Here is a 27,160-nt window from a genome sequence, read left to right as displayed (position 1 = left end):
GCCGCCCTTTAGAACCGGCCCTGGTCATTAATGTCCTTTATCCCTCCTCTCCCTTTTTAAAATGCAGCTCACTTTTCTGATTCACATTTGTTAGTTGCTAGCCTCTCAACAAATGTTCTCTCCACTTCGCAGACTTCACTGTGGAATACATTCAGCGTGGTGGCTTAAGAGACCCCTTGATCTTCAAGAATTGTGATGGACTTGGAATAAAGTGAGTGGTGGAGCAGTGAGAGTTTGATATTAATTTGGTTACTGATGTGGGTGAAACAGATTTGATCAGGGCTGGCCCAGTAATGAGGCGTAATGAAACAATTGTCTCAGGCAGTGGGCATAGTGAAGTGACACCCCACAGGTTTCTTTACTCAGTTTATTATTGGCTTAGGGGCCAGCTGCCAACACAGAAAGGCTCTTCACTACCCCTCTGGTGCCTCTTTTCTGTTTGCCGAGCTCTGAGAAAGGACCAAGGGTGTCCTTAAGAGTGAACACATCTTGATGAGGTGGCCAAGAGAGCACCTGTGGCAGTTGGTTGCAGCAGCTAGAAAGGGTGTTTTGAAACTTGGAGGGCAGAGATGTAGAGTTACTTGTAACTTTTTTAAAAATTCTAAATTTAAAACAGCATTGCTAGGCAACATAATCCAAGTTCAGGCATTCTCCTGGCCACCTCGCCCAGGTGACCTCACTTTGAAAAAGCCCTCACCCCCCTTGGTTCTTCCTCAGCAAGGCAGGGAGGAGGTGGAGAAACTGCCGGTGCTGCCACTGCTAGTGCAGCAGCAGAGAACGATAAAGTTTAAAAATATATGAAGGGGCAGACCTGGGGGGGGGGGGCAGCACCACCAGCACTGTGAAAAGAAGGAATGGAGGTCATAGAATAGTAGATTTGGAAGGGGCCTATAAGGCCATCAAGTCCAATCCCCTGCTCAATGCAGGAATCCAAATCAAAGCATTCCCGACAGATGGCTGTCCAGCTACCTCTTGAATGCCTCCAGTGTTGGAGAGCCCACTACCTCTCTAGGTAATTGGTTCCATTGTCGTATGGCTCTAACAGGAAGTTTTTCCTGATGTCCAGTCGAAATCTGGCAACTTGAGCCCATTATTCCGTGTTCTGCACTCTGGGACGATCGAGAAGAGATCCCGGCCCTCCTCTATGTGACAACCTGTTGGTGGCAAAGCAGCAGCCTGCCACAGGCAAGGTAGAGTCTTGTGCTAGGCCTGACCTCAATGTGTGGCAAAACTCCCCATGTTTCTCCTTTATAGCTTTCCCATAGCTTCTAATTCAAAATCAGGATTCCATTCCAGCTGGTAGGTTGAATATTGAATCTCAGAAGGTGCAGTTGTATTGTATCCAGTCCTGTGTGCTGGCATCTTCATCCTGTTTCCCCATCACTTGTTTGATCCCCATCATAGTCCTTTGAATCACTGAAAAATAGTGCAGCAAGGTCCTTTGGTTGTCAGCATGTCTAGTGAGTTCTGTAAAGTTGTACCTTTGCCTTTCTTCCATAGGAAGTTATACGTCCAAACTGTTCACTTTTACTACTTTTACCATGGGACAGAATACAGCCATAGTTCTGCTTTCAAAGTGAATTTATTTATTATTATAAATCCTAGATTTATTTTCTGCTTTTTGACTAGAGCCCTGAAAGTGGCTATAACACAACTGATACCAAGAACCACATGCATCTTCTTTCCAGGATAATCTGGCACACAGACTTGGTATAAATGTGTTTGCCTGCCGTGCAGTGGTATAGCTGCAGCAATTTTCCATCTGTAAAGGTGTTTTTTAATTATATATACATGCATCACTCTTCAATATAAAATATTGTCTCTACTAACTACAAGGAGTTGAAACAATAAAGTGTACACAAGAGTGCAGAGAAAGTACAAATAAAACAGTGATTAATTTGACAGAAAAATCTCAGTCAAATTAAAAGCCTGGGGCAATGAAAAGGAGAAAAATAGGCACCAGGCAAACCACTTTGGTGAGAGAATTCCACGATCAGAATGCCACAACTGAGAAGGCTCTCTTCCCAGATACCACTCACCTTGCTTGTGTTGAAGACAGCCAGACCTTAGTTCTTTGGCAGGATTATGTGGAAATATGTACTTTAGGGACCCAACCTGTATAGGACTTTAAAGGCATACACCAGCACTTAGAATTCTGCTTGAAAATCGATTAGTAATTAGTAAAGATGTTTTAAGTATCTGTGAGATATGCTTCCACTTGCTAGTCCCAGTTAAAGGTCTAGCCATGCTTTGAATTGGCTCATGTTTCCAGATAGTCTTCAAAGGTAGCCTTTTATGCAAGGCATTCCAATTGTCTAATCTGGAGGTTGCTAGTGGGTGGACAGTGTGAGGCCAGGCTACCACTATCCAGGAGGAGCTGCAGCTGGTGCACTAATCCCAACTGGTAAAAGGTGCTTTGGGCCACTAATGCCACTTAGACCTCTATCAAGCTTTTGTCACTTGTAGAAATGACTCTGGTCCTTTAGTGGGAGCACAGTCCTGTCCAGAATAGGTTGAACTCTACCTCCCTGGCTAGATGAACCCCCTAGCCACAGAACCTCCATTTTGTCTGGAATGAGCTTTATAGGCCTTTTATTCAGTCCATTACCAATTTCAAACTCCATTTATTTATTTCAAGCACCTCACCTGACTCAGATGAAAAGGAAATATAACATTAAGGGTCATCAACATGCTAACAACATCTTACTCAAAATATGGGAGACCAGTTAGGTTGATCCACCTCCAGAGGCTAATGAAATCTTATGGATTCCTGCATGCGCTGGTGGATTTTCTAGGTAGCATGACTGGTACTCCTTTTGAGGCCCTAGTAGAAAGTTGAGGTGGAGAAGGCCATTGGCATGATCAATCCTGAGCACACTCTCTGGCCATGGGGGGTCCAGGATGCCCCTTGGTTTTCTGAGGAGCTCTGGACAATTAAGTGTGTTGGCCAATGGCTAGTGAGCAGGTGGTGCAAGTTCCAACATGTATTTGACCAAGCACAGGTACAAGTGCATAGTTTGCTCCTGCCATGTAGCAGTCAGTGTTAGTGACAAAGAGCATATCTCTCAGACTCCATTGCATCCTTGGTGAACTGCCCAGCAGACCTGCTTAGAGTTGTAAATTATCTAGTTCAGGCCAGTATTGTATCATTAACAATGCACCACTCATCAGTGTGCTGTGAGATCTGTGAAGCACTTCAAGGACAAAATTGCTCAGATCCGTGCCAAATTTGTTGCCAGAATTAGTTTGAGCTCCCTAGAATACTTTCTAGTTACAGCCTGTGGAACCAGCTTCCATTGTTGCATCCTGAAACTGTAAACAGGACACTTGCAATGGAGACGCCAACTTCATGCACTCGATCCCTGCGCATCATGGCAGGTAGAATCTAGTAGGGGAGAGGATTGACTGGATGGGTTCAGGAAGAGGTTCATGCCTCACTACGTCAGGGAGTTATGCCCACCACCTTGAAAGAGGCAGTGCTGCAGCCCCTTTTGAAGAGGTCTTCCCTGAATCCAGAGGTTTTAGAAAACTACCACCCAGTCTCTTATATTCCCTTCCTGGGCAAGGAGACTGAAGCAATGGTAGCCAGCCAGCTACAGGTATGGCTGGAGGAAACAGATTATCTAGACCCATTTCAGACTGGTTTCAGGCCCAGTTTTAGCACCAAAACAGCCTTGGTTGCCCTCTTTGACCTATACTGGGAGAGAGACAACAGGATTGTGACCTGTTGGTTCTTCTTAATTTCTCAGTAGCTTTTGACACCATTGACCATGGTGTCTTTTTGGAACAACTCAAGGGTGGATGTTGGAAGCACTATTACAGTGGTTCCACTCCCACCTTCAGGACATTACCAGAATGTAGTACAAGGCACATGGCTTTTACAGCCTCATAGCTTTTCAGCTGTGGGGCCCTGCAGGGAACTATTTCTTGTCTGTGTTGTTCAACATTTGTATGAAACATTTGGGAGCTGGGAATTAGTATGCTGATGACACACAGCTCTGTTACTCCATTCCATCTGAATTGAGAGAGGCTGTGAAGGTGTTGGGCTGATGCCAGGAAGCATTGATTGGCTAAATGGGGGCCAATAGACTGAGGCTGGATCATCATAAGATGGAAGTGCTGTGGGTGGGCAGTTCCCACCTCCAGTAAATAAGTGATCAATCTGTTCTGGGAGGGGTTGCACTCATTCTGAAGGAATAGGTTCATAGTCTAGGAGTACACCTGGATTCCAGCCTATCACTGGAGTCCCAAGTGGCTTCTGTGGCTAGGAGTGCTTATGCCCAGCTTGAGATGGCTTACTAGCTATGGGCATTCCTGGACCAGAACAGGCTTACCTCAGTTGTCCAGGCAAGGAGTTACTAGAGCATGGACTACTGCAATATAATAAATGTGGGGCTGCCCTTTAGAGACTGTCTGGAAGCTACAGCTAGTGCAGAACACTGCTGCTAGGTTAGTGAATGGGGCAGCCCGATGGGTTCATGTGCCATAGATTCTGAAAATACTACTCTGGCTGCCATTTAGCTAGTGGGTCCAATTCAGGTATTAGTGCTAGCATACAGACAGCTCAGGATCCAAGTACCCAAAAGAGCACCTCCCCCAATATAAGCCATCTCAGGCCCTACAGTGGACAGAGGTAACCTTGTTGGTGGTGCCACTGCTGGGTGGCACCAGTTGGGGTTTGACACATGACAGGGCCTTCTCAGTAGTGGTTCTCTATCTATGGAATACTCTACCCTCCCTGGAGAGGTGCATCTGTCTCTCTCATTATTAACATTCAGGAAGAATTATTGCAATTATTCTGTTTTGCTGCTTTGTTTGCTGCCTTTGGAACCTTTGGGAGGAAGGACAGGATAAATATTTAATAAATAATAAATGAAAACAGAACAGGGACTTCACATGGATGTTAAAAGTGTGGGAGACAATATGAAGCCTTCCAGGTGTGGTTATATAAATGTCACAGGCCTGATCACAATTCTTCTAGCACCACCTTGTGGAAACAGTCCTCAAGGTGGGAATGGAGCCACTGATGCACAGTGCTAGCACTCCCTAACCCTGAGAGCCTATCAAGAAGGATATGGTCAACAGTGTCAGAGGCCGCCAAGAGGATGGCAGGGTCATGATCCCTTTCCTGGAATAAGTCATTCATCAAGAGTAATTCTGTACAGTTCTGTACTGTACTGAAAGCAGACTTAAAACCAGCCTGAATAGGATCCAGATAATTGGTTTAATCCGATTGCCAACTGCTCTAGCATCTTGTCCACAAATGGGGAACATTTGTAATTGGCCAGAGTTATTACAGTTCTCTGGGTTCCCTCCAGGGAGGACTTCTTGAGAACAACTGACTCTTGCAACTGACTCTTTTAAGGCAGTGAGGACCACCCTCTCACAATGAGGCATTCACCATTTCAGAAACTTACCCAATCAGCCTCTTCTTGCTGGATGTTACTAGCCATTAACAAAGAGGTTGAGCAAACAAACAGCCAGATCTGACAAGCATCTTGTCAACTACCTTGGGCTGCAACAAATCATCCAGTAAAATAGGACTGGGAGTACCCTTAACTACCCTTAAAATTAAGTGCTAAATTGATCACATCCTTGATAAAATGGACACAAATGATTTTTACCCTCCAAATGTTTAGCAAACATGTTGGAGCATGTCTTTAAGGGTTCCTTCCTATCTTCTTATATGCCAAATTGCATAATATTCAACAACTTAAAGACTCCACTGCATGACTTTATGAAGATACAGTGAGAACAGGAGAAGTACTGTGTGTTTTGCCATTGTCACTGCTGCGTAGTAGATGTGCTAAGGAGCCTTTTCTTGTGTCTGATTAGGTTCAGCTCAGTTTTTTCACCACTTGCACTCTGGCCATCTTTCAGTCTGCTTTGTAGCCCTCAATTCTCTGGAACTAGAGAGCTGAGCAGACTCTGCAGCATGGAAGACCATGCATAGGCAATTCTGAGACCTCTCTGCATCCTAGCAAAAGTGCTTGCCATGTCAGCTAGACACTCTGAGGGTACTCTGTTTCTGGTGGATTCCTATTGGCCACCAGGGCAAGCCATTCTTGTCCACCCTAGCACTCCTGAAGAAGGCATTGGCTGCTGATAGTCTAAATTCTGGTGGGAAACTTTGCAATTGCTCTCCTTATTTTAGGTATATCTATACAACTTTGGGGTCAATCTCATAAAGTTAGTTACATAAAAATTAAAACAATAACCATCACCCAAGTAAAAAATATACAGTAGAATAAACAAAACAGCCAAGTGATGCTGTGTGGTTTCAGTACAGGGCAGTACTAAAATGGCTGCACCTATTCTTTGAGAAAACAAGCAGTAGGACTGACTGAGACAGTGTAAGGCTGTTTATATGTTACTTTCCCTCATCTTCCTTGAGGACTATTTCCCTCTAAAGAAGAGAGCCACACTTGCAGTTGAAGCAGACAAAGGTGCAGGCACAGGAGATGCATGTTTCATCATTTACTATTTGAAGGCTGAAGCAGTCCTATGAGGCTCTTGTAGTGTGTGATTGATGTGCCCAGGAATAAAATTGCATGAAGGAAGGTCACCAGTGAGATTATTGTATATATGTGTGTGTGTGTGTGTTTATATATATATATATATATATATGTTGCAGGATGCCAGATCCAGACTTCAGCGTGAATGATGTACGACTCTACGTAGGTAATTATGCCCTCCTGTTCTTGAATTGATCAGAGTATGGGATGCATGTAAAATATGAACAATCTGGAATATGGCATGGATTTTTTTAATTAAACATCTCAATTAAAAAGCAAGCCTCCAACTTTGCCGAGCAATAGTTGAAAATTTTTAAAGGCAGAAGGTGCCTAAATGGGGGGCCTTGGGTGGGGATCCTGTACCCCGTCCCTCACATGCCTAATCTTTTTTCTACTATGGTTTCCTATGAGTCTCTTCCCATGTTTCATACTACAATTTCTAGCTGAAGTAGCTATGTATTTCTGTGTTGTGATAGGGAGTCGTAGGATGGTGGATGTCATGGATGTAAACACACAAAGGGATATTGAGATGACCATGGCACAGTGGGCACGCTACTATGAAACTCGAGAGGAGGAGCGACAGAAGCTGTATAATGTCATCAGCCTGGAATTCAGTCACACACGGCTTGAGAACCTGGTGCAGAGACCAACTACGGTAAGTAGGGACCCTTCCCCTGCCAGCATCACCCTGCTCTTTCCATTTCACTCAGATAGATAAGGGCCTTCATAAGTTTTAATTTGAGTTGTTTGGAGAAGAGGCTTAACTCACATTAAATTTAGGTAAATTATACTTAACTGAGGATAGTAGTGGTGCTAACTGGTTTTTACAGCTATCTTCTGGTTCCTAGCTAAATGCACCTTTAGCACGACATACCAAATATTCATAAGCATCTATAGATTATACTTAAATTCTCAAATCTACTAACAACCCTCACTGTAAAAGAGGAATCCAAGATGTAAGACATGCTTTCAATATAATCATTAGTGCCAATGAGAAATAGAGGCCGTGTTACAATGATGAGTGAATATGTAGCTAGAAACTAGAATACTAGATCATATATGATCTATGTGGCAGTATAAGTTAGCATTAAGGGTGGTACTTTATAGTAATGTCAACTCTGAGGAGAACTGAAGTGTGTTTAAGACTTGGCTAGAAATTAGTTTATTCAAGGAGGAGATACTATTTGATGCTTATTTATAATTAGCTTTATGATAATCTGGTACCATTATCAAGAAAGCGAAGTTCTATATACCATTGTTTCAGACTTCCTCATATAGCTATGTGCAGTTGTTTTGGTCATTTTAAAACTGCATGCTCGGAGCACAGGTTTTTGCATTGATTTACAAATTTAAACACAAGTTAGTATGTAGACAACATCTCATGCTCTCTGCTTTGACTGGGTATAAATATTACAGGCTTTGTCATGTAAATTGGTCATGGAGAGCAAATCAAGCACCTTGAGTAAGTCATAGTTGTGCAGCTGGCTATAGCAAGTGTGTGTAAAGTAATTTATCCTTTTAGGGATGCTCACTAAAATTAGGGATGCTTGCTAAAATTACAATCTGTCCTCAGACATGAAAATGCCAAATGCAGCTAGATAGTTATTCCGGAATTAGAAGCTCCTATCTGTATGCAATACTATTCATCATGATTCTGTTTTATGGTAGTCCAGTCTTTGTAATAGACTTCCATAGGAAAGTCATTGGTGGTGACAGTTGCCACTTGGATGACATATAAGACATTGTTTGGAAGTATACATTGGATAGATATCAAACTCAGGTGGATGTACGTTTGTTGAAACCATTTTCCAAAATGGCCACTGGCTGCCCTCCTGTAGCATCTCTCTTGTGAACCATGTCACCTACATCCATATAACTTGTCAAATATAGGTTCTTGGGTGCTTCATTTGTAGTCAATATATAATATCATAATTATATGTATAAATATAATAATTATTAATTATATTGTAATAACTCATGTAATAACCAAAATATATAGAAAAGGATAAAGAGCTAGGTGAATGCACCAAAACAAGCTTTGGGCCACCACAAACGCTATACCTACAGCTCAAGGAGAGTATTCCCCACAACACAGGAAGCTGCCTTATACAGAGTCAGACCACTTGTCCATCTTGCTCAGTATTGTCTACTCTGACTGTCAGCAGCTCGCCAGGGTTTCAGACAAGAGATTCTACGTGCCAAATCAATGCTCTACCATTGAGCTACACACTTTGCCCAGTTGCCATCTTATAGAGGGGACACACCCGGAGATGTGGGTATATCATTTGTGGTGGCCCAAAGCTTATTTTGGGATGCACAATCCCAGTTGTTTGTTCTCGTCTACTTATTTTGACTGCTATTGCTGTTATAGTATAATAAAACTAACCACCTAACATAATAAAGCAAAGTGCAAGCCTCAGTGAACCCGCATTCTCTGCTGGGGGAAGTCTAAGTAGGAAGTATATATCAAATAGTAAATAACCTGGGAAGCTACTATTATTTTTTCTCCATTTAGGCTTTGTAGGAATATTTAAATATTTGAATGATTGTGATTATGTATTAGAAATATTAAAATTGCATTTATTCATATAGCATTAAATATATCTGTGTATTGTTGTATTGCTACTGTATATTCCTAAGAAATTGTAAATTCTCTCATGAATGACAGAGGTCTCCATGTGGGTTCTATAGCTCCCCCTACAGCTCAGAGACCGGAACACCGCAGGAAACGGTTTTTTGCTCCTCCCTCCTTGCTGAGGCTCAGTTTTCTTTCCTGTCTCAGCTTGGAGCACACCCTTTTTGGCTGTCTCCCTTATACATTAGCCTTCTCCTCCCTCTGTAGATCTTTCAAACTTTTGACTGCCTATTTTCTAGTCCTTTCGATCATCTATCATTTTATTATAAAATACTAACCTATTTACTTAGCTTGGTAGTTCTCTTTCTACCACCTTTCTGTGCTTTCACTTTCATTTTTCCTGCTCCTCTCCCTGCAAGACATGGAAAGAGCAGCATCTCACTCTTCAAAGAAAAAGAAATACTCCAAAAAAAGCAGGACAGTACTCAGCCTCAGCTGTAGTCAGCTCCCTCGCGCCTAAGATTCCCGCTAATGTTCAGCAGCAGCTGCTGCTTATTAGCGAGGACGATCCTCTTGAAGGGACTTTGCATCGGATGGACTCTGTGGCTCCCCGCATGCTGAGTCGCCCCAAATTACCTCCTTAGTAGAAAGGCCTCTTGCCAACCCATCTTTGGCCGCTTGTGATATAGCACCCACCATTTTGTCAGAGAACCATGTGGCGGCTGCCATTTTGGATCGCCATTTGCCCTCCATTTTTCAGGCCGCTCCTGCACAAAAATTGCAAAAGGCGCTTACTAAAGCAGGTGCTTCACCCGATATGCCCTTACTTCTACCCGAAATTAGCACTGTGACCACATCAGCGATTCAGCCTCCACGATCCCCCCACGCCCCCCCACGCCGGGCCTAGGGAACTGGAGCATTTGTCATCCGAAGATGAGGAGCAGAGAAGGTATGTTCCTCCTAGTCAGGGCATGCACACTCCCCCCTCCCAACATGCCTCAAATGTAATGCCTCAACAGCAGCAATTGTCTTTATCGGACCTGCTGTCCCCGCCATACTGCAACAACTTGAAGAGGCCATGATTGGAGAACTGGCTGCAGAGCTGGCTAGTGGCAGGCTGTCTAAGCAGCCTTCTCTTTCAATGTGGGAAAATGCTGACGCTCTCCCCCCAGCAAACAAGAGACCCGCTCCTGAGCCTCTTCACCCTGTTAGGGCGTCCTTTCCTTCCCCTTATGATGTGGCCAGAGGCCACAGCACTCAGCAAGGCCTCTCCCTAGACGCAGGCCACTCTGATGGGGACAGAGATCCTAATATGGAGGAAGGGCAATGGAGTGAAGGCTCTGATTTAGATTACATTGGTTCTGCCAGACTGTTCGTGGAGGCTCACTTGGCCCCTTTTTCCGTAAAGTGGTGGCAGCCCTGGATTTAAAGGTCACGCAGAAACAACAGGAGCCCCTGTCTAAGAGCTCCATTGTTCTGCCCGTCCCTAAACCTTCCACTAGGTCCATGCCTTTACCCACGTCTTTCCAAAATATTATGAAGTTAGAGTGGGACTTGCCCCTCCAGTGCAGAAAGGGTATTAACTATGCCAATAAGTTTTATGTTCTAGATGCTGAAGTGATGAACCAACTCCGCATTCCGGCTGTGGATGGGCCTATTTCTGCTCTACTGCCCCATGCCCTTTTGCCGCGAGATGAGGATGCCCAGTTAAAGGACCCCATAGAACGTAAGTCTGATGCAGCCCTGAAGCACTCCAACGAAGCTAATGCGCTATCAATTAGAGCATCCACTTCAGCTTCTGTATTTCCAAGAGCAGCACTGTTATGGACTGAAGACCTTCTGGATGACGTGAATAGAGATCCAGCTAGAGTCAGAAAAACCCTTCTCAACGTTTCTAGATCACTGGCATTCATAGCGGATGCCACCATGGATTCTTCCCAATTCTCCCACAGGGCAATGGCAGCAGCAGTAGTCGCTAGAAGGCATCTTTGGCTCAACCACTGGGATGTGGATGCAGCTTCCCAGGCTAACTTAGCTTCTGTCCCCTTCTCAGGTGCCAAGCTCTTTGGCGATGAGGCACTGAATGAAGTTCTGGTAGAGACCAGAGATAAGAAGAAAGTGATGCCATCCCAAAAGCGAGATGACAAGCGCATATTTAAACGCACTGCCACCTCCTCCTACTCTTTTCAATCCTTTCGGGGATCCAGATCCAACAATAGAGCCTGTGACTTCAAAAGCGACCGCTCCTACTGGACCAGGCAGAGGTTTACGCAGAAGCCTCAAAACCCTTCCACCAGAACCTCCACTAACCAGACCAGACAGGGACGTCAGAACCAACGTTTCTGACTCACCGCCGCCCCTGCAAGTAGGAGGCCGTCTAGCCCACTTTGCCTCCTGCTGGCGAGACATGACCCAAGACAAGTGGGTACTCTCCATTGTCAAAGACGGATACAGGATAGAACTCACAGAATACCCACCCACCAGATTCCTTCCTTCTCCTGTAGCCAAGTCCATAAAAAAGCACCACGCAATATCAGACAACATTCTTCACCTGTTGGATATCTCAGCCATAGAAGAAGTTCCCTCAGAAGAGCTATTCTCAGGGCTTTATTCCATCTTCTTCTTGGTTGGGAAAAAGGACAGATCCTGGCGTGGGGTACTTGACCTCAAATTCCTAAACCAATTTGTGACCCACAGATCCTTCCGGATGGAGACACTGATGTCCATAAGAGAAGCCTTCCTACCACCGTATTTTCTATCGTCAATAGACCTAAAGGAGGCCTACCACCACATCCCTATATTTGTGTCCCACAGGCAACTGCTCCGCTTCTGCTACAACGGTCACCATTTTCAGTACAAGGCCCTACCATTCGGCCTGGCGTCAGCCCCACGCCTATTTACCAAAGGCATGGTGACGCTAGTTGCGGGTCTTCGCATGCGAGGACTTCACATCTACCCTTATTTAGACGACCTCCTGATCCGGTCCAACTCCTTTCGTCAAGCCCAACAAGACGTCCGCTTTGCACTGAAATTCCTCCACGAGCATGGCTTCCTTATAAATTATCAGAAGAGCCACCTAACACCTTCTCAGCAACTTCTTCATCTCGGGGCAATTATAGACACTGCTCAGCAATTTATTTCCCTGTCACCACAGAGGGTTCAGAACATTACAGCACTAGCAACAACCCTTTCACGGATTCGATCTCCAGACGTGATGTTGCTTGCCAAACTACTAGGCATGATGGCGTCAGCGATAGGGATTACTCCTTGGGCACGCCTGCACTCCCACCCACTCCAAACCTTCCTACTTCAGTTTCAATCAGACATTGCATTACGCACCCATAGTCAGGTTTCCCTTCCAGCTCCGGTCAAACGCTCCCTCATCTGGTGGACGGCTATTCAAAATCTATCCAGAGGGGTTCCACTGCAAGACCCTCCCAGGACAGTCATCACCACCGACGCCAGTCTCCTGGGTTGGGGAGCGCACTGCCAGGGACAACACGTTCAAGACCGTTGGTCGATAACAGAGGCAACCAGGAGCATCAACTGGTTGGAATTGAGGGCAGCACATCTGGCCCTCCGATACTTTGCGCCAATCCTTCCCTTTACAGATGTCCTCATACATACCGACAACACATTGACACGGGCTTACCTGATCAAACAGGGAGGTACCCGCTCCAGAGCTCTGAATCTCGAGGCCACCTCAATGCTTCTATGGGCAGAAAAAACACCTCTCATCGGTCTCAGCAGAATACATCCAAGGCCGTCTCAACATAGCAGCAGATTGGTTGAGCAGACAACAGCTCTTCCCAGGCGAATGGGCTCTGAATGCGAAGGTATTTCAGTCTCTCCAAATGAAGTTCGGAAACTTCCAAGTAGACCTATTTGCGTCAGAAGACAATCACCAGACAGAGAGGTTCTTCTCTCGATTCAGCAGTCGAACAGCAGAAGGACTGGACGCCTTAGCACTAACCTGGCTAGAAGGCCTACTCTGTGCATTTCCACCGACCCCATTACTGTCTAGAGTACTGAAGAAAACCAGGTCAGAAACAGCTCATGTAGTCCTAGTGGCACCATATTGGCCCAGACATCCGTGGTTCTCGGACATAGTGCACCTGGCACAAGACCCACTGTTTCACCTACTGGTACACCACGATCTGCTTCATCAGGGTCCTCTCCTGCACCCGAACACACAATGGCTCAGATTAGCCACATGGAGATTGAGCGCAACCGGCTGCTAGCATCAGGATTCTCCCCTGAGGTAGTGACTACCATCCTGTCTACAAGGCGCCCTTCTGCCATTAAAAGCTACCAATCTATGTGGAAAGCCTTTTCCTCATGGTGCACCAAACAAAATATCCATCCAGAGACAGCTGCGGTGGCTCAAGTTCTGCAATTTCTACAAGATGGCCTCCAGGCTGACATGCGGCCAAATACTCTAAAACGACAAACATCGGCTCTCTCATCTATCCTGCTTCCCGACGACAATACCTCACTAGCAGCACATCCTTTTCTCAAACGGTTCCTTCGAGGGGCTGTCGCGCTCAGTCCTCCAGTACGGCATAGATTTCCATCTTGGAGTCTGCACACCGTCCTCACAGCTCTTCAGAAGCCTCCTTTCAAGCCGCTATCTTCAGTCCCTCTCAGGGTCTTGTCATTCAAACTGATATTCCTGATTGCTGTCACATCAGCTCTCAGAGTGTCTGAGTTACAGGCCCTCTCAATGCAAAAACATCTGTGCATATTTCACAAAGATAAAGTGGTGCTGAGAGTTGATCCAGCCTTCATTCCCAAGGTGAACTCTCCATTTCATAGGCAGCAAGAAGTAATATTACCTTCATTTTGCCCTAATCCCTCTCATCCCAAGGAAAATGCATGACATTCCCTCGACGTCAGATGCGCTCTGAAAGTCTTCCTCTCTAGAACTGAGACACTACGTAAATCTGATTCCTTGTTTGTCTCTTTCCATCCACCTACCTTAGGGAACAAGGTATCAAAGAACACTCTAGCTAGGTGGATCAAGGCCTGTATTTCTCTAGCATACGAGGCTTCACACTGGCCCTCTCCATTACATCTTACTGCTCATTCCACTAGGTCAGCAGCTACTACGGCAGCTTTTTCCACCAATGCCTCCATAGATGAGATTTGCACGGCTGCTACATGGTCCTCCCCTTCTACCTTTACACAGCATTATAAAATTGACCTCTATGCATCAGCGGATGCTTCCTTTGATCGCAGAGTTCTCCAACAGGTTTTGCCTCCAGCTGACCCACCCTAGGTCGTAGCTTTAGTACGTCCCACGTGGAGACCTCTGTCATTCACGAGAGAAGGTACAGTTTGTACTTACTGTAAACGCTAGTTCTTCATGAATGGCAAGAGGTCTCCACGGCCCTCCCTAAAATGAGTAACTATATGGGATTATAGTTACAGTGCCACACCTGAGCACATTTCTGACTTCCTTCGTTACTGTTACATGTTTACATGTTCTTAACACCTGTTGTGTTTTTTCCCCTATATTGTTCTCAAAATAATGAGCTGAGGCTGTTGGCAGAACTTTACAAGAATGAAAACTGAGCCTCAGCAAGGAGGAAGGAGCAAAAAACGTTTCCTGTGGTGTTCCTGTCTTCGAGCTGTAGGGGGAGCTATAGAACCCACGTGGAGATCTCTTGTCATTCATGAAGAACTAGCGTTTACGGTAAGTACAAACTGTACCATATATATATATAATTTAATTTTTAATTAACATAATAAAACTCAGAGCTTGAAAGATTACTTTTAAAAAGTAATAAGTTACAGTTACATGGCCCAAAAAGTAGTAATTACTGTTACAGTTACTCTGAAAGTAACTGTTTACTTTACTTTTTCTCAAAAGTAATCACTACAGTTACATTTCAGTTACTTTTTAAAAAAGATGCCTACAAGGTGCTGGCCTTGGCTGCTGCACATCTAAGTATCCTAAAACAACATTAAAAATAAACACACACATACAAAGGTAGTACAATCATTCTTTTTATCCATAAGATAGCAATGGTGGTCTCTCCACTGGTAAGGAAGGTGGGGAGGGAGGCAGAGGCCACGACTCAGATCTTTGCATGTCAAACCAAGTGCAACACACACACCCTCAGCCAGCCAGCATAATCTCTCTCACTTAACCACCTCCCAGACCCCGCCCTGCCACCAACTAAGGGACACTCCCAAGCAAGCATTTTCCCCTGAGATGCAAAAAACTTAAAATACTGCACATGCAGCACAGTAGCCAGAGAGGGGGGTGGAGGCCACTTTGTGTGCCAAGTGCAAACACAGTATTCTCTCTCTCTGTCTGTCACATACACACACACACACACGTTGTCATCTTTCACCTCCACGGTTCTTTATCTCCATTCTGCTGCTGCCTCCTCCTCCTCCTTTATCCATGTTCTTGCCCTCTGGCTCCTTTTTCCCTCCACTCCATTTTTTAAAATATTTTTTTCTCCACTCCACCCTGTCTCACTCTCCACCTCCTCCCTTGTCGCCTCTCACCCACCCACAAACCATGATGGTAATGAAAGTTAAAGAGGCAAGCACAAAAGCAGGACTACAGCTGAACGTCAAGAAGACTAAAATAATGACAACAGAAGATTTATGTAACTTTAAAGTTGACAATGAGGACGTTGAACTTGTTAAGGACTATCAATACCTTGGCATAGTCATTAACCAAAACGGAGACAAAGGTCAAGAAATCAGAAGAAGGCTAGGACTGGGGAGGGCCGCTATGAGAGAACTAGAAAAGGTCCTCAAATGCAAAGATGTATCACTGAACACTAAAGTCAGGATCATTCACACCATGGTATTCCCAATCTCTATGTATGGATGTGAAAGTTGGACAGTGAAAAAAGCAGATAAGAGAAAAATCAACTCCTTTGAAATGTGGTGTTGGAGGAGAGCTTTGCACATACCATGGACTGTGAAAAGACAAATAATTGGGTGTTAGAACAAATTAAACCAGAACTGTCACTAGAAGCTAAAATGATGAAACTGAGGTTATCATACTTTGGACACATCATAAGAAGACATGATTCACTAGAAAAGACAATACTATAATGCTGGGAAAAACAGAAGGGAGTAGAAAAAGAGGAAGGCCAAACAAGAGATGGATTGATTCCATAAAGGAAGCCACAGACCTGAACTTACAAGATCTGAACAGGGTGGTTCATGAGAGATGCTCTTCGAGGTCCCTGATTCATAGGGTCGCCCTGTCATAATCGACTTGAAGGCACATAACAACAACAGGTAAGTGTACATAAGAGGTACCTTGACACCCAACCCCAAAGAAATAAGCCCCAATAGGAAGAAATTACCCCCAAAGAAATAGGCCCCGATGGGGGGGCATTGCCCAGCCCTGCTCTCAGTGCTACAGTAAGCCTTCTGTTAGTAACTACACTCTTAATGGACTTTTCTACTTGTCCTGTGAGAAACATGTGCAATTATTTCTTCAGCCACATGATATGGAGGAGCAAGCAAGAACTGACTATAGAAAGCAGCCTGTTACAACTTCTCAGGGGGGAAAAAAGATGGCCGCCGGGAAAGGCTGCACAGAGAAAGAGCTCTGACCCGATAAGTATATTATTTGATGTGAGGCTTTAAATTATAGCAATTAAACACTTCAAATACTTTGCTGAGGACTGCTAAGTAGGAGTGAAACAGATATACTTACTGTTATAAGTTGCATGATATAAGCCGTGGCTCGGCGCAAGGAAAGGAGGGAGAATTGTAATTGACGGAGGGTTTGCTACTCCTTATCTGCTGTTGAATTGTTGAACTGCTGATAAAAGCATAATTAGAAGAGCTACACGGTGTTGACAAGAAAGGGGAGGAAAGCCTTAGGCGTTCCTTTATGTGCTGGAAGTCTCCCTGCAAGGAAAACAAAGAGAAGGAAAAAAGACTTGTTGCCCACTCCTCCCTCACGGCAGGAAATGGATACGACAATTAAGGAGTGTAAAACTCAAACAAAAATTACCTCTTTTTTCCCTAGTAAAATTCATTCTTATCAAGAGAAATGTGTTCCTTCTCCAGAATTATCTCCTTTGGATTGGTCTATAAATATTAGGAGCCTATTTCAAGATATGAGAATGGAACCTACCGCTTTAAGCCTAGCAGAGGAAATAGAAATGGCTGAAAGACAACTGGAATCTGATGTAATGAGTTCCCTAACTATCAGAGGAAATGAACTTTTTACAAACAATAACCCACAACTAAAAAAAAATCACATAGATGATAAAGATGTCTCACTACAGACAAGTTTGGGAGAACAGACCTATCCCCATCTAGATGATGATCAACCGGGGCTTTCAATAGGCAAAGAAAGATCTAATACGCTTACCACAGATCCTGATCTCTATCTAGGACAACATCTATCCTTGAAAGGGTGGCTTTTTATGTATGCGGCTGAATTGGAAAAAGTAAAGACTTTCTTAAGTGAATGCAACAAGTTACTAACGATATTAGTGGAACTCCAACAAAAACCATCAACTACTTCATCTACGTTAAAGGGGAAAGATCCACCTCTTTCAGTCAGTACATCCAACCTCACTCTGGAGAATTATCCCAGGAAGGAACAAACTAAGTTGAAAGCGACTACCCTTAACAAAAAATCCAGACGGAGTACTTTAAAGGTTAAAAAAAGTAAAAATATAAAAACGCAAAAGCACCCTAAAGGGAACAAAATGAACTTTAAGAGACTTTTTGATCTCTTAGATAAAGAAAAAGCAGAACAGGCAAAGGGAAAAAACCACTCTCTTCAAGAAAATTATAATAAAGATACCAAACCCATTCAACATGTAGAGGAAGTATCCTCAATTCAATCCCTACCAAATAACTATCTCACTAACATAAGGAAGTCTGACTACATTCCACAACAAGATCCGTGGATTGATGTACTGGAGAAAGAAGAAGAGCAAGTGAAAGTCAAGCAAGATAATAAAGTATCGAAACCTTCCTCACATTGGAATCTGGTATTAAATTCCTGTAAACTGGCTTTTCTGAATTACCCCAAACTTAGAGGAGTTATTCCCCTTAATGAAAGGAAACGACATTTAAATAAAATTTTACAAGAAGCCCGGTTAATGCCTTTAAAACCCTATCAAATTAAGCAGGTGGAATATCTATATTACGATGGACAAAAGGCTCGGGCCCTGATTTCTTTTAACTCACGTGATACGGCAGAATATATTAGACAAAATAAGACAGCTTTGATATATCAGGGTATAACTGTCACTAGGATCTTTGAAAATCAAGCTCACTATGTGAATCTGATGAATGATACCTTTATCACACAACAGTGGACAGAAAGTCAGTCGAACTGTAGCCCATTGATTAAATTTGAATCATCAGAGAGTCCTAAATTAGGACTTCGAACTTTCTTCTCAAATCCATTATCCGATTCCTACCAACAGAATAAAAAAAACCAAAATGAGGATTATCTTGATTATCCTGATTTTAATGTTCATCTGAAAACTGAGATTACAGAAAAAATTACCAAAAAAGACGCCTCAGTTTCAAAATCTCACGAAAGTCCAATTAAATCACAATGGAGCGAAGTGCCACAGCTTATGGAGGGAGTTCTTGATGGAATAGAAGAGGAACAGTCGTTGTTACTTTCCTTTAGCCATCTACCTCATGCACAGAGATCAGAGATACTTGTGAGATTTGAAGCTCTAGCTGTTCGTGTGTCTGAAATCCATTTGCAGGAGTCGGTGAAGAGGGCTCCTCCCTGGGTACAGACACAGGCTTTGGACGCAGAGGAAATGGAACCTTTAAGAAAAGAGCCTCCTCGATGGAATACCAAGAAACCTGTTCAGGGCCCGTTCCTATCGAACGTATGCGTAATAAGTCCAGAATTCTCAGAAATTACACCAATTACGGACACAGATAATTGACAGAAATTCTTAAGTCCTTCCCCCCACAACAGGAATCAATCCCAGCTAGAAGTGGTATCTGATATGACAAGGGAAACATCCAGATTTACCTTTTACAGGAAGCTTTCAAATGCCAATCAATCGGATATAACATGTCTCTCTTGGAACATAGCTGGTTGGAAAAACAAAGTAATAGATTTAGACTTTATAAACTTTCTCCAAGCTTTTGACATTATTTGTTTACAAGAGACATGGATCATGGAGGTGAATTTACTTACCTTGCAGGGCTTTAAAATATGGGCTACTCCTGCTTCGAAGAACGCAATGAGGGGTCGTAATAGTGGCGGTCTGGCAATATTAATATCCACTGCGTTGGATGTGTCGTTGACAGCCCCTATTGAAACCCCTCCAGACTTTTGCTTGGCTGTAATAATTTCCTGTAAAAATTCTGTACCTTTTATATGTTTGAATGTTTGCATTGCTCCCTCCTCTTCAGAGGCGTATTTGTATATGGTCGTCATTAGAACTGTACCTAGAAAAGTTAGCGCAGGCTTACCCGCTTCACCCACTATTAATTTGTGGCGATTTTAATGCAAGGTTAGGGATGAATTATCCAAAGATAGATGATTTAGTGGGGGTCTCCCTTGAAGAGTACCCAATTTTACCAAGAACATCAAGAGACAAGCTGATAAACCAAAACGGGAAATCTCTATTTCGTTTATTACTTACCCAACAACTAGTCTGCTTAAATGGGACTTATTTAGATCGATCCCAAGGATTTTATACGTTTATATCAGGCAGAGGTATGAGTGTCCTTGATTATTTCCTAGGTTCCTCCTCTTTAATTCCTCTAGTAAGAGGGATGGAGATAATAAATAGATCTGATAGTGACCACCTCCTTCTAAATATAAACATAAAGACCTCACACTCTTCACTTCGCCCGAGCACGTTTAACCCTATCCTGGATAACCTCTCGACTAATAGACGCATTAAATGGTCAATAAACATTGAGGCGTCGGTAAAGCAATCACTAGATTCAAGCCCTCTAATATCCCTCCATTCCAGGGCGATTTCCAACCCTGAAGATATCCTGACCATATACGATCAAGTAGTAACATCTCTTAAAAATTATATATCATCGACTATTCCCAAAAAAGAGATCAGGGAGGCGAAATCATGGTACGATGGAGAATGCAGAGCTAAAAAGAAAGAAATGTCGGCACAAATTAGAATTATACGTAAATCTCCATCAAATGAAGTTGTTCAGGACTTACTCATTCTAAAGAGAGCATATAAAACCCTCCTAAAAGAAAAGAAATTAAAGTTTTATGCTGATAATTGGAGAGAACTCGACCAGGCCACTGTACATCGAAAGGATACAGATTTCTGGAACCTGGTCCAGAGAGGGTTTGCACAGGCCAAAGGAATATCCATTCCCCCGATTTTGCCAGAAACCTGGGTTGCCCATTTTAGTTTCATATTTGGCGCGTCATCTTTAATTACGCCCGGGCGGGTAGAACCTTGTATAGATATACCTCAATGGCCTCCGGTCACAAGTCCCGAAATTGAAGACCTGATTATGACTCTCCAATCGAATAAAGCTCCAGGGGAGGATATGCTACCCCCTGAGCTTTTTATGATAGATAAGACATGGTGGAGCCCGATATTAGCCGCCCTTTTTACACACATTAATAATACGGGTGACTTCCCACAAGGGTGGCGCACCAGTATAATACCGTATATTCCGGCGTATAAGATGACTTTTTAACCCAGGAAAATCTTCTCAAAAGTTGGGGGTCGTCTTATATGCCCAGTCGTCTTATACGCCGGAATATACGGTAGTCCCCGTGTTTAAGAAAGGAGATCCAACTGATCCCAGTAATTACAGGCCTATCAGCCTAATTGATATTACTGCGAAATTATATGGGAGATTTTTATTAAACAAACTAGCAGAATGGGAAATAAAACATTCAATTATACATCAAGAACAAGCGGGATTCAGAAAAGGAAGAAGTACGATGGAACAAATATATATTCGACAACATCTTATAAATAATGCTGTAAAGAGAGTAATACCATCGCTATATATAGCATTTATTGATTTTGCAGCGGCTTTTGATTCGGTAGACAGGGAGCTCCTATGGGATAAACTAGAAAAATCAAATATTGATAGGCGTTTGATTTGGCTTATCAAATCCTTACATCACGCTAACACGGTAAGGGTACGGTTAGGGAGAAATGGTGCCCTGTCAGCAAATATTTTCACTGGGAAAGGGGTGAAACAAGGGTGCTTATTGGCTCCTTTTCTTTTTAATTATTTCATTAATGATATAGTTCCGGCTCTTTCTTCTTTAAACTTTTTCCCACCCTCTATAAAGGGGGGGAAAAATCAGTTTTATTATACGCGGACGACTTAGTACTTTTTTCCCTAAATAAAATAGGACTAAAAAGAATGTTAGCCAGGCTAGAAGATTTCTGCTGTAGTCACCATCTCAAGATAAATCATGCAAAATCGAAAATCATGATTTGCGGAAAATACAGGAAGTCTAAAAGTGTCTGGACATTGGATGGAATCCGTTTGGAACAAGCCCAGTCCTTTAAATATCTTGGGATAACTTTTTTGTCAACTCTCTCCTGGAGACCACAATTAGAAGAAATAAAACTAGCTAGTGCTAGAATATTAGGTCAGTTAAAAAAATGCTTCTACACCAGAGGAGGTCAGCAAATTGCTCCAATGATAAAAATCTATAAAGCTAAAGCATTGACGAAATTACTTTATGGAGCAGAAGTGTGGGGCCATTTGTTAAAGCCCTTTATAGAACCCCTCCAAAATGTATTCCTGAAACAAATTTTGGGTCTCCCGAAAGGTACGCCCTCAGCTCATGTAAGGATGGAAATGGGAATCCATTCCTTGAGAGCTAAAATTGATTTAGCAATTTTGCGATTCTGGAGGAAAATACTACTTTTGGGAGACCACTCAATTGTTAAAGACTGTTGGCATGTACAATTACAAAAAGGGGGATGGGCAGAAGCAACAAAAACACTAATTGATTATTATAAGCTTTCCTCGTATGATCTTAAAATGTTTACGCCAACGGAACTTCGCAATTGGGTTTTTAACTTGGATGAGATTCAAGACAGGTTATATATTGTGTCATCCCCGTATTCAAGATGGTTTCCCCTTTTTAAACCTAATTTTCAAACAACTGCATATTTTACTACCCTACTAAATCCATTGAAGCGTAAGGCTTTTACGGAAATTAGGTTTCAATCAATGCCTACATCTGTCCTAGAGGGTAGATATAAGGGGATCCCGAGGGGGCAACGTCTTTGTATTTGTGGTTGTAAGGAGGTTGAAGATCTTGTTCATTATATATTAAATTGCCCTTTTTATTCAAATCCAAGAAGGAAATTTTTAGAGGTTTTTATAAAGCCCAGAGAGGGCCTTTTACCAGATATTTTAATTACAGAATTGCTGGCAGACACCCACAAAGAGACTACAATAGCGGTTACTAATTTTGCCCTTGCAGCAAAACATATTAGAGCTCAGTATGTTAAAACTATAAAACAAACACTTGATTCTGATAATTTTAATTGTTGACACCTGACATGCTGTTGTAATGGTTGTTATATTTTGTATGCTATGCAATGGCCTATGGCTACAGTGCAGTAAACATTTGTTGTTGTTGTTGTTGTCCCGTGAGAAACATGTGCAATTATTTCTTCAGCCACATGATATGGAAGAGCAAGCAAGAACTGACTATAGAAAGCAGCCTGTTACAACTTCTCAGGAAACGTCCCTTGCCCTTGCTAACTTTGTCCTAAATTACCAGCCTGGCACATTTATTTACTTATTCCGCTGAAAGTATGGATATTTGTGATAGGATTTAGGAGGGGGAGGGGAGGGGGAGAAAGAGGAGACATATGAAATCATAGTAGCCAGCCTTATGAAATTCATGCATCAGAAGTAGTCTAAGCTTCAGACTTGCACAGTTTATTTGTGCAAGAATATCATGGTCTATCAATACAATAAATGTACAAAGCAAGAGTGCACATTCAGGATCTATTATTATCTATACACAGCATGTGCCTGGCATTTTGCAATGGTCCCTGCCCCAAGGAGATTGTCATCTAAAATCTGACAAAGCGCAAACCACAGAAAAAGCGGTAGAGGGAAAGAAGAGATGAAGGCAGCAGTAGCATTTTACATATATTTTGGTTACATACACTTAGGAGCAATCCAATACATGTCTACTCAGAAGTAAGCGCCACTCGGTTCAACGGGACTAACTCCCAGTAAGTATGTAGTGGATTGCAGCCTTAGACTTAGTAACTGTGGAGTATGGGGAGATTAAGGCACACCTAAGCAGTGTAAGGTGCTCCTGAGTATGCAGTCCTGCTAAAGAAGTGCATTGCTTGCTCAGGCCAAGGCCCATCAAGCCCAAAATTCTTTGCAAGAATCCCAGCAGGCATTAGGTCACCCACCAGAAATTGGCCAGTGGTTCATCAGTGAACCATGGTCTATCTTCACAGTACATCCTTTTGGTAGAATTTCACCTACTGCTTTAAGGTGCTTTTTCTGAAGTTGAAGACCCAAACTAGCATTCATAATATTCTCCCTTCTCCTTCCATACACAAGTCATCATAAGACACAACTCCCCTAACCACTCATGCACCCTCTGCCCCCAAATTCCTCTTTATGCTCCAGCGGTAGCTATTTTATCCTTAAGTCTACAAACAGAAAATGCCACATGCTCCCTCCCCCCTTTACCCCCCAAGCACAGCAGATCAAAGTAGCAAGTGAAAAGGAAACAGTGCTCAAATGCACAGAGGGAATTAAGGGGGGGGGAAGAACCGGAGTTTAAAGTCCCCAAATCGAATCTATCTGGAAGCCAAACCCGGAGGTGAACGTGCTCCTCGGGTACAGACATGTGCGCGCGCACACACACACAAACTCAGACAGAGGAGGGGGTCAATATATACACATATGTATAAACTTTTTTTTACATTGGAGATTTTGGACTCTGATGTCGCTAATCTGTCCGATCAGCTCCTCCTGCTGAAACCAGTCCCATTCGCTCTCAGCTATGAAGGAACAAGACAGAGATTAGGACAGAATCACTGCGGCTGCAGACGGGGAACCCTCCCCCCAGTGGGTGTCCCCCCCCCATCCGAAAACAGACTCTGATGGAGGCGGTGAGAGCAAGAGAGAGCGCAACATGAAGAGAGCAATCAGCAGGGAAGGGATGGGAGGAAGCAGGAAGGCAGAGAAGAGTTGCGGGGGTGCTCAGAGCCACCGAGCATACAGGAGTGGCATAGGGAGGGAGGGTCCGAAAGCCCCCAGACCTTACATTCACGCACAGGAAAAGGGCAGTACACCGGGAGGAGAGGGTTGCACAAGGTAAGGCTGGCGAACTGCGTGGGAAGGGATCTAGAGCCTCTTCTGGCCAGGATGGGAAGGAAAGCCCCACACTCACCCCCTCCCTGGTAGGATCATGTTTTAAAGGACGGAGGTGAAGCCTGAGGCTTCTGTCATATTGTGCTGTTTCCCATCGAGGCGACGCAGCTGCAGGTTTGGGTGCGAGTAGCAATGAGGAAAGAAGAGGCAAGCACGGGGACGGCAGAACAAGGGGGGTGCACACACACATCATTACTCACCTCCATTCTGCTGCTGCTGCCTTCTCCTTCATCCTTGCCCTCCCACACGATCTGGCTGTCCACTTCCTCCCTCGTGCCTCCTAACACAAAGCACGAGGGAAGAGCAAAGCTGCGCAGAAGCCCAGTGCGAGGCACATGTCTTTTGTCCACCAATCAAAGGAGCAGAAGACACCCCCCCATCCCAGGTAATGTCCAAAAGTAACTCAGAAAACGTTACCGTTGCTGCTAAAAAGTAAAGAAATTGCTAGTCATTCTATTACTAGCAAAATGTAGTGATGTTACCCACTCGTTACTTAAAAATGTAATGAATTACAAGTAACTGGTTATTTATAACAAGTTACTTCTAAGCTCTGATAAAACTATAATGTAATAAATTGACTATAATAAAAAATTTCAGAACTTGTAGTTTGACACACTGTATGGATGTAGGTACTATGATTCATGAGAGATGCTGCTTCCACATGCCAACCTGTACTTGATACGTACCTTTTTTATTCCAAACTGTCATCCAAGTGGAAGTTTCTGTCGTTAATGACTTTACTATGGAAATCTATTACAAGATCAGCCTCCATAGTTACATAAATAAGTGAGACATTAATGAGTTGAGTACTCATTTCACATCTGATGCTTCAGGAATGCAAAATATATGGAGGCAGTAGTGGAAGTACTGTACGACATTTATAGCTAGAGAATGTAAGTGCCGTAAATGTTACTGTTCATGTACCTTAAAATATAGTCTTCCAGCTTTAGTTCATGAAATTACTTTGACTGCTAGGAATTACATTCTGTATAATATCTCCTAGTAACATTGCTGTCTAAATGCTTTTATGGTTTCAGGTAGATTTGATTGATTGGGTGGATAACATGTGGCCAAGGCATCTCAAGGAAAGTCAGACAGAATCAACAAATGCTATTCTGGATATGCAGTATCCCAAAGTGCAGAAGTAAGTAACTTCGGGGGAGGGGTGTAACCACTGTCTCCAAGGTGAGATTTCAGAATGAGGCCTCTGCTGAAGCTGCCTCTTTTAGGCACTCTATATATTGCCCAAACTCTTTTCGGTCATCCATGCCAGAAACCTAAAAGCACTTCCAGATGTTGTTGTTCCAAGCAATGACAGTGACACAAAAAAGCCTTGTACGCTATATTGTAGGAAGGCTATATTTGATTTAAAATAAAAGGAATCACAAGAGCAAAGGGAATGTACTTCTTGTTATGGCATTGTAGGCATTGTAGGGATGTAGTTCCCTGTTACCACTGTTCAGATGCAATGCTTGCTGTGCTCCATGTGCTAATCATGGTGGTCATTTAGATTAACAGCAATTGGCATGGGGTTCAGCATCCTGAATGAGTAGATTCTGGGTGATTAGTGCTCTGATTCAAAGTGCCAGTCACCCACATAATACCATCAGCAAGCACTCTTAACACCAAACATTTATTCCATCTGCATAGAAATGCAAGATTGATTGGACTTGAGTTGCAGTTTCATATTGCTGATTTCATTTCAGGTACTGTCTGATGAGTGTCAAGGGCTGCTATACAGACTTCCATGTAGACTTTGGTGGCACTTCAGTATGGTATCACATCCACAGAGGGGGAAAGGTATTGTGACAATCCCAGCAAGTTGCTCTGTTTTGTGGGGAAGAATGTACAGAAGGAGATCTTTTTTTAATGCTTAATTGAATAGAATTGGAATTCGGTTTCTCATTTACCTGCTGAGGGACCCCAAAATATTGGGCCTTGTGAATAATGAAGCTGTTACTGCTTTCTTCAGAGCTTCTTCAAATCAGCTTCTGACTAAAAGGAGGAAGGGGAAGGAGGGTGACGGAGTCAGAGACAAGGTTTTGTTGTGCTTTTAGCACACTTGCCCACTGAGGAGCTGCTGTATTATTAGTTACTTCGCTTTCTTGAACTACCCAAGGAACCACATGCAACTCTTTAGCTGGTGTTTGGTCACCCTGCTGTAGAATCAGGACAACTGAGCTCATTGTGGTGTTGAACAGGATTTCCCGATGGATACTGTGTGTAACTAACATAACATGAGCAAATTGAAATGGAAATGTATGAATGACTGGTGAAACAGATGTATATTTAAATCAGTTGTGTTGTTAAGCTAACTTTGAAGGTGTTGTATTCGAAAAGCAGAATATAAATACTTTAAATAACACCCAACAAGTTGATGATCATTCAGTGAAATGTTTTTAAAACAACACTGAAAATATTGAGAGTTCAGCGTATCTGTTGGTATGCATTAAAACTTTGAGGATCGTGTCCAACTAAATAATTGCACACAACGAACAACTTCTGTGTGGGCAGTGGAACTTACCCTCACTCTCCTCCCCTTGTGTACTTCCCAAATCTGCTGTGTGGGTTCCCCCAGTACTCTGGAACAGATTTGGGGTGGTATGGGGGAAGGAGAGGGAAAGGAAGTTATTGTGCTCATGGAAGTGCTGCACATATAATGATTTAGTTGTATACAACCCTAGTATTTTTGGGAGGTGACTTGACATTCTGAAGTAAG

At 43.2% G+C, this 27,160-nt stretch overlaps 2 protein-coding genes across 6 annotated transcripts in view; both read left to right on the top strand.

The window, feature by feature from the left end:
* KDM2A (lysine demethylase 2A) overlaps positions 1 to 27,160 on the top strand; it is a 542,877-nt gene that overhangs the window by 479,929 nt on the left and 35,788 nt on the right. For all 5 annotated transcript variants that reach the window (XM_061609559.1, XM_061609562.1, XM_061609558.1 and 2 more), the window contains 5 exons: positions 133 to 211; positions 6,635 to 6,681; positions 6,992 to 7,170; positions 25,479 to 25,585; positions 26,148 to 26,241. In XM_061609559.1, coding sequence (XP_061465543.1) covers positions 133 to 211; positions 6,635 to 6,681; positions 6,992 to 7,170; positions 25,479 to 25,585; positions 26,148 to 26,241 — 506 coding nt within the window. The remainder of the gene's footprint in view (positions 1 to 132; positions 212 to 6,634; positions 6,682 to 6,991; positions 7,171 to 25,478; positions 25,586 to 26,147; positions 26,242 to 27,160) is intronic.
* On the top strand, positions 9,915 to 13,124 carry LOC133378217 (uncharacterized). Its single transcript, XM_061613008.1, has 2 exons — positions 9,915 to 10,816; positions 11,144 to 13,124. Exon 2 carries the CDS (start codon positions 11,231 to 11,233, stop codon positions 13,112 to 13,114), a length of 1,884 nt encoding a protein of 627 aa, XP_061468992.1. The 5' UTR covers positions 9,915 to 10,816; positions 11,144 to 11,230; the 3' UTR covers positions 13,115 to 13,124.

This window comes from Rhineura floridana, chromosome 2 (assembly GCF_030035675.1).
Source record: "Rhineura floridana isolate rRhiFlo1 chromosome 2, rRhiFlo1.hap2, whole genome shotgun sequence".
NCBI lineage: Eukaryota > Metazoa > Chordata > Lepidosauria > Squamata > Rhineuridae > Rhineura > Rhineura floridana.
Note: the sequence above shows the minus strand (reverse complement) of the source record. Positions and strands in the feature narration are given on the sequence as shown.

Excerpts from the sequence above, each read along its gene's own strand:
- LOC133378217 (XM_061613008.1), top strand. The coding sequence starts at position 11,231 with ATGACAAGCGCATATTTAAACGCACTGCCACCTCCTCCTACTCTTTTC.